A 16044-nucleotide genomic window follows, 5' to 3' on the forward strand; every position below is an offset into this window, starting at 1 on the left:
ATGATCATCTATTAATCAACAAGCTAGTTATACAAGAGGCTTACTAGGGACTCCTTGTTGTTCACATAACACACATGTATCAATGTTTCGGTTAATACAATTATAGCATGGTATGTAAACATTATCATAAACTCAAAGATATTGTAATAACCATTTTATTATTGCCTCTTGGGCATATCTCCAACAGATGCTAACCCGAAGGTGGACTTTTTAGGCATAGATGCATGCTGGATGGCGGTCTATGTTCTTTGTCGTAATGCCCTAAGTAAATCTCATAGTAGTCATCATGATATGTATGTGCATTGTTATGCCCTCTCTATTTGTCAATTTCCCAACTGTAATTTGTTTACTCAACATGTTATTTATCTTATTGGAGAGACACCACTAGTGAACTGTGGACCCCGGTCCATTCTTTTACATCTGAAATACAACCTACTGCAATCATTGTTCTCTTTTATTTTCTGCAAGCAAACATCACTTTCCACATCATACGTTTAATTCTTTGTTTTCAGCAAGCCGGTGAGATTGACAACCTCACTGTTAAGTTGGGGCAAAGTAGTTTGATTGTGTTGTGCAGGTTCCACGTTGGCACCAGAATCCCTGGTGTTGCGCCGCACTACACTCCTTCACCAACAACCTTCACGTGATCTTCATCTCCTACTGGTTCGATAACCTTGGTTTCTTACTGAGGGAAAACTCGCTGCTGTACTCATCATACCTTCCTCTTGGGGTTCCCAACGGACGTGTGCTTTACCGTCACAAGCAGAGACCCCCCATTTGCTATAGAAGAGAAGTGTCTGTGTTTTGCCTTTGTTTCTCTTTATTTATGTTTAGGTCAATTAGAAAACACCACACTATTAAGAGGGGCGTGATACGTCACCAACGTATCTATAATTTCTGATGTTCCATGCTAGTTTTATGACAATACCTACATGTTTTGCTCACACTTTATAATGATTTTATGCATTTTTCGGAACTAACCTATTAACAAGATGCCACAGTGCAGCTCCTCGCTCGCTGTTTTTGGTTCCGTAAAGGTCGTTTCGGGCAATATTCTCGGAATTCGACGAAACGAAAGCCAAACATCTTATTTCACTGAAACGGACCAGAACACCGAAGGGGAGACGGAGAGGAGGCTCAGGGCCCCCAGACACAGGGCCGCGCGGGTGGGCCCCTGGCCGCGCCGGCCTATGGGGAGGGCGCCCTGGTGCCCCTCCGACGCCGCCTCTTCGCCTATATAACCCCTCGTGACCTAAAAACCCGACACCAATTGACGAAACTCCAGAAAGGCTCCAGGGGCGCCGCCGCCATCGCGAAACTCCAATTCGGGGGACAGAAGTCTCTGTTCCGGTACCCTGCCGGGACGGGGAATTGCCCCCGGAGTCATCTCCATCGACACCACCACCATCTTCATCGCCGTTGCTGTCTCCCGTGATGAGGAGGGAGTAGTTCTCCCCCGAGGCTGAGGGCTCTACCGGTAGCTATGTGGTTCATCTCTCTCTCCCATGGTGTGATCTATATGTGATCATGAGCTTTGTATCACTATTAATCTATGTGCTACTCTAGTGATGTTATTAAAGTAGTCTATTCCTCCTCCATGATGTAATGTTGACAGTGTGTGCATCATGTAGTTCTTGGCGTAGGTTATGATTGTAATCTCTTGTAGATTATGAAGTTAACTATTACTATAAATGATGAGCCGATTTAGTCGAAACTTGCACATATTTCACAAAAATATGGTACACTATTTATAATGCACAACTTGAGACATGATGATAAGATGATTTTGCTCTAGGTTTGCAAAATATCGTATAAGCAAAGAGCCAAGACACCCCTCCCTACTCTAGGTTTCTTGTGAAGGAGGAGGCTCCCCGTGGGCAACAAATGTGCAAAAACCCTGGCAAACCCCTCTCCCCCCTATCCACCCGCCTCGCCTATAAACCCTCCTCCGCGCTCCACAGCCGAGAGCAGCCATCCGTTCCATTTCTTATCTCCTCCCTCCCCCTCCCCCAATGGCTTCCCTCCTCACGCTCCCGTCCCTCGCCCTCGCCAACCCTAGCGGCAGCGGCGCGCCGGCCCTCCGCCTCCGCGCCGCCTTCCGCTGCTGGGCGCTCGGCCGCCGCTGGGCCGGCGCCGCCGCCGCCATCGCCTCGCCCAACTCCGTGCTCAGCGAGCACGCCTTCAAGCGCCTCGGCCTCGGCGGCAGCGACGACGACGAGGATGAGGACGGGTTCGGGAGCGACAGCGAGGGGGGCGCGGGGGAGGCCGCGCTGCAGGGGGACGCGGATGAGCTCGCCATTTCCAGGCTCGGCCTGCCCGACCAGCTCGTCGCCACCCTCGAGAAGCGCGGGATTACACACCTCTTCCCCATCCAGGTCAATTCAACGAGTTTCCCGAGCGTACTTGGCCTTTTGAGCCGCTTAATTGTTGTGTTTTAACGGAATTTGCAGGTTAGACTGTTCGGAGGGGAGTGGTTTTTGTCTGTCGCTGTAGGAATTTGTGAACTCAGTAGTAGGTGTAATTGCAATTCGTCGTGCGTAGGCTTGTGTTGAGCTGTTGAGAGGGGTTTGCACATATAAGTGTTTAGTCAGCAAAGCAGACTAAAGTGTCTTTACAACCAAATTGCCAAATGCCAACACTGCACACTAAGTAACATTCCACCCAAACCAGCCTTGTGTTGAGCTACGAGCTGAGAGCAGGCTGTATTAGATAACTGGAACTTGCTCTCGTTAGTTTGGAAACGAGACAATGGTGTTGTAATGAAGTTGCCAAGTGCTGACACTTATGCCTGATAACATTTACCTTTAGCATGGGCCTTGTAACATTTCACCCAAATTATAATTAAACTATCAGTATCCAAGCGACCATGGAGTGTGTTAACAGCACTTTGTATCGACATTTCGAAATGCACAGGGTTGTACTAAATTGCCCTGTTCTCACACACACACACCAACAAGTGTTTGCAGTTGTTAGATTTGCTACTGTGAAATAGGAATTAGGGACAGTTGTGCAATTTTCTCCATTTTATTATATGGCGCTGGAAAGTTTGGATAAGTGGATAACACATTCTTCTAGTAATGTCCGTCAACAGAATGCATTGCAAGTAAAAGATGATGTATATAGTTGTATAAATGAATTTTCCTTTATATTGCGTACTATATAACACATGTTTTCACTGTGCTTATTTTACTCTGTAAGGTGCTTATTTGCTGATTTTGTCTTGTCTCCTCCAGAGGGCTGTGTTGGTTCCAGCACTTGAGGGTCGTGACCTGATCGCAAGAGCAAAGACTGGGACTGGAAAGACCCTGGCCTTTGGTATACCCATGATCAAGCAGATAATTGAGCAGGATGAAGCGGGGCGGAGTCTTGGGTACCCATCTATCTTGTTTTGCAGCTGCATTTCGTGCAGCATTAGTATCAGTTGATAATTCACATCCTTAACCCTAACTGTGTTTTTCCCTTTTGCTAGGCGAGGTCGTACTCCACGAGCGCTGGTCCTTGCACCCACTAGAGAATTGGCTAAACAAGTTGAGAAAGAAATAATGGAATCGGCACCAAAGCTTAGTACGGTGTGTGTTTATGGTGGTGTCTCGTATAATACCCAGCAGAATGCACTCTCCCGTGGTGTTGATGTTGTCGTAGGAACTCCGGGTCGCCTGATTGATTTGATAAACGGTGGAAGTCTTAAGTTGGGAGAAGTTAGGTACCTGGTCCTTGATGAGGCTGACCAGATGCTTGCAGTTGGGTTTGAGGAAGATGTCGAAACAATATTGCAACAGGTGCCAGCGGATCGACAAAGCATGCTTTTCTCTGCGACCATGCCTAGTTGGGTGAAGAAACTGTCCAGGCGGTACTTGAACAACCCTTTGACGATTGATTTGGTATGACCTTTCACATTCATTTTCTTCCCTATTTTCCTGGACTTCTAGTTGGTCTGGTTGTTTTGCTTTGGTACTTGCTCGTGAAAAGTAGCCCATGAATCAGTGTCATCTAGTTAAGCGCATTCTTACTTACATATAGTCAGGTCTTATTTCCTGTGGTTCCTTCATTTAGTGTGCCATTAATGCAAATTCTGGGCACCAAACTTGGCATGTTGACACATGTGACCCATGAGATTGTCTGCCGCACATTTTTTTTGTTAAGCTATGTAAGACTGAAATATTGGTTTTAATTCATAGTCATGGTGCATGGATACAAACTGCAAGAAGTTTACTACACATACCCATATCTCCTGAAACTCATGAAAGGAAACTTTGATGGATTTTTATTTTTGACATGCATTGGCCAGGAAATTATATAGTATTACTCCATCTCATCATATAAGATGTTATTACAACCTACTAACTCCTGTGTTGGTTGTAATAACATCTTATATTATGGGACGGAGGGAGTACTTTCTTAGTTTCTGTTTGCTTAAATGGAAACGTTTCCTTCCCACTTGTAAAAAGAACAAAGCAGAGATAAGAGATAATAAGACTGGCCTTGAGCATGCTACTTGTACTGAAGATTCATGCCGCTGCTTTCTGAGATAGAAACTGCAATGCTTTACTTCTCCTTTTTGTTCTAATCAGTCATTTGGTGTCCCCATGTGCTTAATTAGGTTGGCGATAGTGATGAAAAGCTAGCTGAAGGGATCAAACTCTATGCTATCCCACTGACGACGACATCGAAGCGCACCATTCTTAGTGATCTAATTACGGTATGTTAATACTGTCCAATGGTTTTTACCTGTTTCTTTGTGCTAACTTTTTTTCTCTTATTTTCTGCTCTACCTTTTTATCTACCCCTTGGGATAATAGAAATAAAGCAGATAGGTAGGACATACATGGTTTATTCGATTTGCATAAATAGTTTTACTTTTGTACGCTGACATACTTTTCCAAAGAATTTAGTTTTTACTTTCCTTGATTGCTTTCATTCCTTTAAGTTTGCTTGGAGCTGAAGTCTTTTTTCTCCACAAAATCAGTTTACCAGTTACAAATTAGAACTACTCATCTCAACTGGGTCTAAATTCCAAATGGTTTTGCGCTTTGAGTCCTGAGGGTACCTGATCTTTTAGCAGCCCCTGAGAGATTTGTTGGGACCTTTAGTGTTTCAAACACAGGCAAATTAGATTTTTAATAATACCCTGATTTTATCACTTCATTTTTATTAGTGCAGTGTTACTGAAAATCTTATGTTGTCAGGTATATGCAAAGGGTGGGAAAACTATTGTTTTCACTCGGACGAAACGCGATGCAGATGAGGTATCATTGGCATTGACAAGCAGTATTGCTTCTGAGGCACTTCACGGTGATATTTCACAACATCAGCGTGAGAGGACATTAAATGGTTTTCGCCAGGGGAAATTTACTGTTCTGGTGGCAACTGATGTTGCTTCTCGTGGTCTTGATATACCAAATGTTGATTTGGTAGGTTTGAGAAGTCTCTTCATTTTAATCTGATTCTAGATGCATATTTCTGTAAAGCACCACCCGTCCTAAAAACAATCTTATCTTTGAGCTCTGGTTGTTGACTGTTGAAAAACATACAGCTTTGAAGCATATATTATGTTGGACAACTTGTGTTTACCAGATTATTACTTGTGGAATAGGACAATTGGTGCAAATTCCAAGATATCTCTTGCACATTCTGTAAAACATTCAGCCTCACACACTTGTTTATTATTAGCAGTGCTAAACTTGGGTTACTTGCAATTAGGGTGGCACTGTTTGTTATCAGTTTCTGTTAATAACTCATTAAATGCATTGCAGTATTCTGCCATGTCAACTGGATTTTAGCAGATAAGGACTAATCAATGAGAGATATTTCCTTTGTTGCAGATTATCCATTATGAATTGCCAAATGATCCAGAGACTTTTGTTCATCGTTCCGGGCGCACTGGGCGAGCTGGGAAAGCAGGAAATGCTATCTTAATGTTTACAACCAATCAGCGAAGGACAGTTAAATCACTTGAACGTGATGTCGGATGCAGATTTGAGTTTATTGGCCCTCCAACAATGGAAGAAGTACTGGATTCATCTGCAGAGCATGTCATTGCTACCCTGCGAGGTGTGCACCCCGAGTCCATTCAATACTTTGTTCCAGCAGCTGAGAGACTAAGGGAAGAACTAGGACCCAATGCTCTTGCTTCTGCATTGGCACATCTGAGTGGATTTTCTCAGCCACCTTCTTCACGTTCTCTGATCAGCCATGAACAGGTAAAAACTGACACAAGGAGATTACACATATGCATGGTTTATATATTTAATTCCACCAGTTTAACTGGTCCCTCTGATCCATAATAAGTTCCGTTTAAAAATTGAACTTTTTGTACTAAAACCACCAACATTTTTTATGGATCGGAGGGACTATTTTTCATAGTTAAGTAAGCAAACATTTTACCTGTTCCACTATTAGTGGAACCCAGGTGTTCTTGCTTTAAACTTATAAGTTTCTTCTAGACTTCAGATTGTATCCAGTTGATGTTATATAACTACTAGTACAGTCTACTAGTATTGGAATTACCTCTATAATGAGGGTTATCAAACAATCATCTAGCAAAGCTACATAGCTTTGTTGTGCATTTACCTTTTCTTACATTTTGCTCTTAAGCAAGAAACCTTCAAATGCTTTCATTAACTCTATGAAAATGCAGGGATCGGTGACATTGCAACTAATCAGGGATCCGGAATATGCAAGAGGTTTCTTTTCTCCTAGATCCGTCACCGGTTTTCTATCTGATGTTTCTCCAGCTGCTGCTGATGAGGTTGGAAAAATATACCTAATAGCAGATGAGCGGGTGAGTTATTTCGCCATTTACTTCTGTGCATTTGTTCCATGATATAGTTTTGAAACTGGTGGGCAGTGGCCGTTACTGTTTCCTTGGAGTTCACATATTCTCCATCCAATGCTTATTACTTCCAGTAGGCTACTACTAGTATTTAGTCTATCATTTTTCTTTAGAGAAAGAAAGTTGCATGCACAGTAACTGAACCACCATTATAGGGCACAACCTCTTCTCATTGTCTCCTTTGTTCAAATAAATTTTAAATCTTTTCTACACGTTGCTGTTTGTACCAGGTCCAAGGAGCAGTCTTTGATTTACCTGAGGAGATTGCAAAGGATTTGCTTAGTATGGAACTGCCCACAGGAAACACCTTAAGCAAAGTAACAAAGGTAACTTTTGGATCTTGATCTTCTGAAGTTAATTACTGTAGATAATTCGCGTGGGGAAATCTTGATGGCTTGATGTGGCAAGTGGCAACACAATGACATCTCTTGTTTAATTACTGAAAATTCTGGTCAAGATAAATTAAATCAAAAGCCTAGTTCCATACTGCTTTATTTTCTATACTGTATTATATCTTTACCTCTAGGCAAGCCAAAGTGACTTTTTTTCTTATTGGATTTCTATTATCCCATGAAATAGGAAATAATAAATTAACAACAAACTACTCTTGCACTACACATATTATATGGTGAAGTACTTATCATGCTCTTGTTGTATATGTGATGTTTGTTTGTTATGAGCTAGTGTGGTGACTGTTCATTTTACTTTGTGCTTGCAGCTGCCAGCGTTGCAAGATGATGGCCCTGCTACTGATTCTTATGGTCGATTCTCAAACTCAGACCGGGGTTCTAGGAACCGACGGGGGTCCAGGGGCGGTTTTGGCGGGGCCCCAAGAGGCCGTGGTGGTTGGGACTCTGATGGTGAAGGATTTCGTCGTGGTGGCAGGACCTCCAAACCTGACAACGATATCTGGTCAGATGATGACTTTTCAGGTGGTGCCAGAAGATCCTCCGGTGGCCGTTCATCATCCTCTGGTGGCCGCTCATCTTATGGTGGGCGTGGTGGCTCATCATCCTTCGGTGAACGATCATCGTCATTCGGTGACCGCTCATCATCTTATGGTGGCCGTGGCGGCGGCTCATCCTTTGGCAGCAGGGACAGGTAATCTTCACAAAATCACTCAAATAACATCAGAAAATGCTCTGTAGATACACGGTCTTCCATGTATAAGTTCTTAGTTATTCATTTGCATTTTGAAGTGGCATGTCATCGTCCTGATTCCTTTGCATCCATGATTCTCTTTCCGCCATTGAACACCTAATGTGATATTTTTATCAAGTTACCTCCAGTATATATGAACACCTCATGCGAGTACTTATTACCTAGTGCTAGCCAGTGAAACTGATGATAAAACTTTGGGTAGCTAGCTCTTGGTGCAGCCTTTCTGAATCATGATCAAAACTTACTTTTACCATTTCTTCAGCACGAAATGAAAGCTTTCTTCCGCTAACACTCTCCCGCCATTTGCATCAGCAGAAGCTTCAGTGGTGCTTGCTTCACATGTGGACAATCAGGGCACAGAGCATCAGACTGCCCAAACAAGTAGACAGTGCGGACAACGCACAGCTTGCCTGCAGCATGGGGTTGCTCCATCTGGGCCTGATCAGTTTCTCCAACAAGCGGCTGGACAGTTGAACAGAACGCCAAGGAAAATTCGAAGATCCGCCTCCCTGTTGATCTGATCTACACATGCCTGATGATGGATGGAGCAATACATACAGTTTTTGTGTGGTCGAGGAAGATTTTTTGCATGCTGCTGAGTGCTGACCCACCGTAGGAGAGCCGAGCCTTCTGTTAAGTTATTCGTGTAATAGGGTATTATAGGGACGCTGTTTTACTTTTTAAATTTTGTTGCTGCCACTTGTTGGACTTCACGATAGAATGTATGTTAACACTACATGAACCTTGTAAAGTTCTACAGAACCAAAAATATTCAGAACTATTCACCGTCAGTTACTTAGAACCACTATTGTCAAAGTGTAATGTGAAACAGCTCTGCAGCTTCTTGTTAGGACGTCGATGTTTGATGTTCGTTCTAGATGGTTTTGCATCGGTTGTTCTGCTCCGTACCTTTGATCTTTGTGAGATGAATGTATGTTAACACTACATGAATCTTGTAATGTTCTACGGAAGAAAAACATCCAGAACTATTCACCTCAGTTATAATCTCTGTTGTTAAAATGTGATATGTCAAACAACTGCAGCCTCCGGTTGGACATCAATGCATGTTGTACAATGGTTTGTGTCGGTTGTTCTGGGCAGCTCTGCAGTACTTTTGACCTTTGCGAGATGAACCAGTTATGAAGGTAATGCCGGCTTGGTCAATAGCTCAATATAGTGTACGAGAATTGATTTAACACATTGTATGAGACATGGTTCAACATGGTGGTTGATGGTTGGCAGTGATGCCAAACTAGTTGACCTGGAGGCTCTGAAAAACAGTGATACTGTTTTTTTGACGTAAGAAAAACAGTGGTGCTTGATCGTTGGTGACTCTTGTTGCTTGGGATGATGCGTTGCTTACGGTGATGTGATCTGTGCGGCTGTGCACGCGAAACGTGTGAAATGTTCATGAAGTTGGATCGAAGGTGGACACGGTCGCGCGTGTACGTCGGGAACGGTGGGTCGATGGGAGGGTGGTTGGTTGGCACCAACATATCTGACGGCAGCCAAGGACGCCCAACAGCCCGAACCATATGTGACATCAGTGCATCATGCCAGGTCTGAAAATGGGCGTAAAAGGAGTTAGATGCTCAGGTTTCGTGCTAATCTCATCGTAATCATGCCATTGACCACGCTACGAGAACGGTCGTTCGTGCAAACTGAAATTGTACTTTCTCCTATACACAATAAGTTAGCACACTTTTTATACTAAGCTTTTCGGTACTTATTATAGATCGGAGGAAGCACCAAATTTTACGTGAATGTTTGCATTTGTTTGAATTTATTTTAGAATTTAATCAGAGTTATTCTTTCAGTGGTAGATGATATATCCGACGAGATGTCTATGATTTTTTTCGATAAAGGATGCTATTACTTCAAGAAGCAATTACATCCAGCCTCTGCATAACCAGGATGCACACAGCCGTTTGTTGTCTCAAGAGTCCAGAGTTACAAAAATAAAAAGGCGAAATACATATCGGAACGATGAATCATATGACGCCTAAGATGTGGGAGGAGCTACTATCCGTAGACTATGCTGCCACCCATGTAGGGAAAAAGTATCCCTCGCCGTATCCTCCAACCGTGTACAGACCTCCGTAAATAGGTCTCGGTTCTCCACACGCTGAAGAGGTAACCACGAACGGAGAATACCTGTGCATCTGTAGATGACCTGCAACAAAGAGCTGATGATGTATGATGAGTTCATCAAACTTGAGACATGCTGGTCGAGTTACTCACGGATGCTGATACGGGTAGGGTGTATCGTGCGTTCATATGAAATGCACATACGTATGTGTGAACAGTGAACGTATGTTTGTTTAAAAACAAAGAACGAACGTTGTTTGTGAAATTTATCTTTACCGAATAGATACGTGGCAAAGGTAACGGCAAGCACGTACCTCGCGTGCATGTGTACGCGTCTTCCGTACGGGCACGAAGAAGACACGACGCGGCTCTGGCTGCCATTCACCGTTTCACGGGCCGTCCGTGCAAACGGATGGAATGCACACGCAGCGTGCGCCAAGTGTCAGATCTCCACATACAGACACACGCCTTGCGCAGATTAGCCCAGCAAATGACGTGTCCAGAAGAGTAAACTAGTATGAAGCCACGTCAACGTTTGATAACGGCGATAGACATATTTCGGTAGGAGTAACTGCCATCGACGTGAACACGTGTATAGATGCGTGCGCCTTGCATCGGTACAGGTCGACATCGGAGAGTACGAAGAAAGCTACTGCTCGTTTTAGAATTAGCAGCAGTTTGTCCACGGTCACACTCCAGATTCTAGATGAAGATGGTTAGACCTTAAACGGACTTGTTAAATTCGCCAGGGTTGACTTCACTGGGCTACTGTTAATTAGATCTTCGGACGGGTTTCCTTTGTCTGCAAGACATGTGGAATCGAATATCTTGGGGCGAGTTAGCTGCTTGACGTTACACACCTTAATCGAACTAGTGTGCAGTGTACAGTATACTCATTGCTTAATCTGTGTTGAGCTATTTTTCTAGGTACTTTGCTTACGTGGCATCTTGTTTATTGATAAAAGAGAGTGATGTTGTATCTTACCTATAGTATTTTCTATGAACACTGTCTATGATAACATGCTAAGAAAAAATCTATAATAACGTGCTAAGAACCAACCCGTTGTGAACACTTCACCCTGCAAATCAATTCCTACTGCTATCGTGCATGCATTCGAATAGATTAACTCCGACCTGAAGTACTAAGGAGTACTTATGTGTTGCGCTCTACTCCCTCCGTCCACAAATAAGTGGACACACGCGATTTTCAAGAGACCTTAAACTTTTTGTAAAGAAATCCCTCATTCCTTCAATCAATCTGCTCATTAATTAAGATGATGCTTTGATTTAGGCGCTAATAAATGTTGTGCATGCTAGTAACCAATAAAACAACATTGAGAAACCAAAAATGATTAATGGGAGCTGAGATCAAGACATGCACTAGGGGCCTAAACGTAAAAAATATACCAAAAAGTCTAGATGTACACTTATTTGTGAATTTTTTAAAAGACAAGATGTCCACTTATTTGTGGATGGAGGGAGTACTTTGTAAAAAAAAGAGTGTTGCGACTTTACATCGCGTCTTTGCTGGTACCAGTTCTCTGTCCTCATCCGGTTCTACCATGACGATTCCTACAAAATTAATCACAGTATCTCACTTTTTTTTTCTAACTTGTTTTGTCCCTTTAGTCAACCATAAGCGCATCTCCCCATGTACCCCCGAGCCTATTGGGGTGCATGTCACATTTTAGGTTAACACCAGTGCGCCTAATTTAACGGTTGGATTTGGAGCCAATACAACGAAGGGCGGATCCAGATTAAAATCAAGAGGGGGAAAATGTGCTAACTAGGGGAAAATCTCATGCTGGGGGGGTGGGGGTGGGGGGGGGGGGGGGGGGGCAAATGACACTTTAAGGTTGCCATTACAAAGGAACAAAAAATTGAGGGAGGGGGGGGGGGGGGGGCATCTGCCCACATGGCTTGGTCCATGCTGCCTGCTGGGAGGAACTGAGGATGAGGCTGTGTGACAAAGGTGGAGTGGGAAGGGGGAAGCATAGCCTCTCTTTATATCTTGACGAGGGAAGGACGAGGCGGTTCCCCTTCGCTTGCACTTATCTGCATGATGCGTGGTGCAACTACGAAGCGCCGCGGAGAAGGAAAGTCATGGTGGGATCGAGCAATGCGGGCAGTGAATGTGACCACTCCGTCCCCTGGGTATCCCCGCACACTCGAGTGGTCTGTGCTGACAGCACAACGCTGCGTCAAGCGGCACGTGGCTAAAGACCCCAGCGATCCCTGGCCCCACGCGCTTGAAAGGCGTACCCCAACAACTAAATCCCAAAGGCCCGGGGATGGCAGGAAGAGCGACTGTCTGTGCATGACGAGCGAGTTGCCGGGCCACGCCCGGGGGCTACTGTCGGCAGGATAAAAACCAGGGTCCCACCCAGCCGGGCATGTGGGTGGACTTACTGCTCGATGATATAAGACATGTAACGCGTGACGCTCTGTTAGAGGAAGAAGACGAAGGAGAAAGTGACACCTCGCAGGCAAACCAAGAAGGTGGGGAGTTCCACTCTCATGGCCGGGGAAAAGGGATGTGGCAGAGTTTCTCGAAGATGTCGTTGGTCACTCTGGATCCGTCCATGAATACAACCACCGGTAACCACATGCTAGACCCTACGTACAAGGTGTTGGACGGGTGTGCCGGTGCCTCGTGCCACGTCGGATGTTGCTGGTGGAGCTGACATGGCTGCGGCTCAAATGGTGGTTTCCTCTTTAAATACATTCCCCGGATACCGTTGAAGTAGGTCGCTATCTTTGATGGAAGTGGTGGTACTATCCACCTTCAACGCGACGCGGGACCAGAGGAATATCCCTCTTTATAGTGGCCAAGCGGCAACGCTCATAGCCTCGCTGGTCCGCGGTCCTCCTAGAATGAGGCATCCCGCTAGTGGTAGGCGACACTGAAGGCCCAACATCGCCGGGAAGCTCTAGCGACGCTAGCAGCGATGCTCCACCGTCATATGCACGAATCAAGTGCAGGCGGGAGCAGATGCAACATACCAATGGGAAAACGACGATGGGGTTGGCCTTTCGCGCGCCTCGCCCGACGACGAGTAAGCTAAGTTTTAGCTAAAAATTAGCCGTTTCCATTCAACTATGTAAAATATAACTAAAATTGAATGAAAATCACGAGAGCGGACGAATAGCGCCCGGGCTTGAGTGATCTGGAAATCATGAACCGTAGTGGGTGGTGATGCGGACATGCAGGGGCATTAAATGAGGCATTATCAGTAATGGTAAATGGACGGAATACAGAGTATGAATGTTGATGGTATCGCGTGAACAGGGTCGCGTACGTAGTAAATCGGGCAGGTGCGGAAGTGTAGCATTAATTCCTCGGCGGAGCGTGGAACAGGTACAGGATGTGTGCGGTACATTATCTGCCGTCTAGGCTTAGCAAGTTAATCTATGAGCTCCTGTGCGGGAAACCTAGCGACCGCATCTTCCAGCTCCCCTCGGCCCTCGCCGCGCTCCGCTCGGTTCTTAGTGCCAGGTGAGACTGCATGTGGCGGCTCTCCATCACCGCGCTGGAGAGGCAAGACTGCTTGTTGTGGTCAGTGGCGCGCAGATGGCCGCCGTCTTCTTCGGAGATCCTGAGCGGCTGAGCCGAGGTGAGGAAGATATCTGCTTTACTTTTGTCTATCCACATCTGCGCGCTCGAATCAAAGGAAGACCGTGGCTTACGATCTCCTCTCTGATTTCTAATTTCCTTAGCTTGCAAGCTCTGCTGGCGCAAGTGATGGTCGGCGGGGGTGAAGTGGAAGCTGTCGTTGGCTGTTCCTCACTGGCAGAGCGCGCGGCAATTCAGTGGCAGGGGATTGCAGCCAGAGGGATCTGTGGCCGAGGTTGATGATGTTGGTGAGCGTGCTGTCGCCTCTTGATGGAGAGGAGGTACCGTTCCTTTCCTCATCAGACCCTCTCTGCTTTTGTATAACTGCACGCTCTGCTGATTTCCCGTAATTCAGTCTGTACTTTGGATCCATGAAATTTAGTCTGCACTTTGTTCTATTTTGGGGGAAATATATTACGCAATTCAGAGTAGAAACACTAGTTTAACTTGTTGCCACAAAAACTGTTAAATACCTGAACTCTGCTATAAATCTTGGCACCATTTTTATGTTAAATACATCTGGTTAGAGTACCTGAGCTACTTTGTTTGTGGGGACTATCGGTAGTTTTTTCCTAGTTTCAGTAGTTGTTTTTTTAAGATATATATCTAATTGGTTTTGGCAGAATGCGACGTGAAAAAATGGCTGCCACTATTTTGCTCTCTCATCTGCAACAGAAAAAAGTTTAATACATGGCATCTGTCCCCCGCGATGACTTGACTATTTCATTCGCAGACATCGGGTAGGGAGGGCACCGCCCGAAAGAACATTAAACTCTGCCCGCGTCACAACGCTCGAGCTAACCTTGCATGACTTCCCAACCAGGAGGAATCATGAGGACATTGTCCCAGAAGTGGGTGTTACGTTTGATTTGATTAGAGATGCTTAGGACTTCTACAATCTGTATTCATGGGAACGGGGGTTCAGGGTAAGATATGGTAAAAGCAGGCTCAATGTCGACCGAGTGAAGTGCATGCAAGAAATATTCTACGGGTGTTTGGTGAGTGAGTTCTGGTGCCCTTTTTGATGTGTTTCCCGCCTTGCTATTCGAGCACCAAAAATCAAGAGATCAAACTTGTTATAAAAAAAATGATCCACCGAGAGTAATCTTTTTATTTATTCCGCCAATTGCAGGGGAAGCCCTGGGCCACAACCTCGCATTTCACCAGGTGCCTTTGCCCAGCCCTCATCAGGTTGTTGCGTTCGAAAGGATAATGGATGGTACATATGCGAGCATAGGGATGTCTGCCTCGTTTGGTGAGCGGGTGCATTGACCGTCGCACAAAAGACTTGGTTAAACAGTTGAGGGAAAATAATGTCAATCTTGGGAAGGTGTACAGTATTGTAGGAAGTTTCTTCAGGAAAATGGGGAATGTACCATTCACAAAAAGGGCATTGAAAACTCTTTGTGGCAAGATCAGTAGCGAGCAAGCAGATGACAACGTTCTGTCTCCCGCAGCCCGTGCTTCCCCTGTTGATTTTGTTTACCCGTGATTATTGATTAACTCGATGCTTACATTTTGAACTGCAGTGGTTTATAAAGTCGGCCAACCTATGGAGAAACACGCAGCAAAAATTTACACACGGACAATGTTCGAGAAGTTCCAGGATTTTCTTTACAAGTCTGGGTCTTACTATGTCGACCAGGTGGTGCCAGGGGAGAGGTATGTGGCAAAACATTTTGACAGCGATATTCGGGAGAAGTGGTGCAAGGTGCAGTATGAGGTTTCAGTGAGCGATGGATATTACACTTGCGAATGCGGCATGTATGAGCACATGGGCATGCTCTGTTGCCATGTGCTTAAGGTGGAATCCACATCATGTTTACATTTTATTTTCCCTTTGACGTGGCAGACGCAACTGGTAAACTATGTGGGGCATGACGTACATTTTCCAGTTGCAGGTTCTTGTCCACCTTAGGTTCGTTGAGATTCCAGCCCTGCATGTGATGAAGAGATGGACGGTAGACCCGCAAGACGTTTTGCCCTTGCACCAGGTGTAGTACCAGAAAGACTAGGGTCTAATGACATCATTCAGTCATTCCCAGCTGTACCTTAACTACATGGAAGTGGTGAGGTTAGGGGATGTAAATGTTGATGCATACACCACATCAATGGAGTCCATAAAGGTGGTCGAGCCAAAACTCGTGAAGGTCGCTGTTGAAGGGGATGGTTTGGGTCTTGAGGAGAGACTTAGCGCAAAGAAAGCTCGGCTTGAGGGAGCGGCGGCCCAGATTTTTGTGCAGCACATCCCCCAGGACAATGGAGGTGGTGATGCAATAAGCCTGGATGCAGCTCTTCTAGCTCCATCGAAGAACATAAGTGGAGGGAGGCCAACCAGTAGCCGCGACAG

At 45.1% G+C, this 16044-nt stretch overlaps 1 protein-coding gene and 1 long non-coding RNA gene across 3 annotated transcripts; both read left to right on the forward strand.

Annotated features, from left to right (window-relative positions):
- The first annotated feature begins 1958 nt into the window (after positions 1-1958).
- On the forward strand, positions 1959-8795 carry LOC127292021 (DEAD-box ATP-dependent RNA helicase 3, chloroplastic). Of its 2 annotated transcripts, none has more exons than XM_051321370.1 (10): positions 1959-2375; positions 3234-3370; positions 3470-3881; positions 4601-4699; positions 5187-5411; positions 5823-6200; positions 6638-6781; positions 7063-7158; positions 7551-7933; positions 8306-8795. In XM_051321370.1, the coding sequence occupies exons 1-10, from the start codon at positions 2013-2015 to the stop codon at positions 8376-8378; spliced, it is 2310 nt and encodes a 769-aa protein (XP_051177330.1). In that variant the 5' UTR covers positions 1959-2012; the 3' UTR covers positions 8379-8795. The 2 variants fall into 2 exon arrangements, with proteins under 2 accessions (XP_051177330.1, XP_051177331.1); XM_051321371.1 differs by having other exon boundaries at positions 1960-2375; positions 8309-8795.
- Positions 8796-13439: 4644 nt separating this feature from the next.
- On the forward strand, positions 13440-15124 carry LOC127348291 (uncharacterized). The gene is made up of 3 exons (XR_011742412.1): positions 13440-13695; positions 13799-14692; positions 14833-15124. It is a non-coding gene; the product is annotated as an uncharacterized lncRNA (long non-coding RNA).
- Positions 15125-16044: the final 920 nt, after the last annotated feature.

This window comes from Lolium perenne, chromosome 4, assembly GCF_019359855.2.
Source record: "Lolium perenne isolate Kyuss_39 chromosome 4, Kyuss_2.0, whole genome shotgun sequence".
Classification (NCBI taxonomy): Eukaryota; Viridiplantae; Streptophyta; class Magnoliopsida; order Poales; family Poaceae; genus Lolium; species Lolium perenne.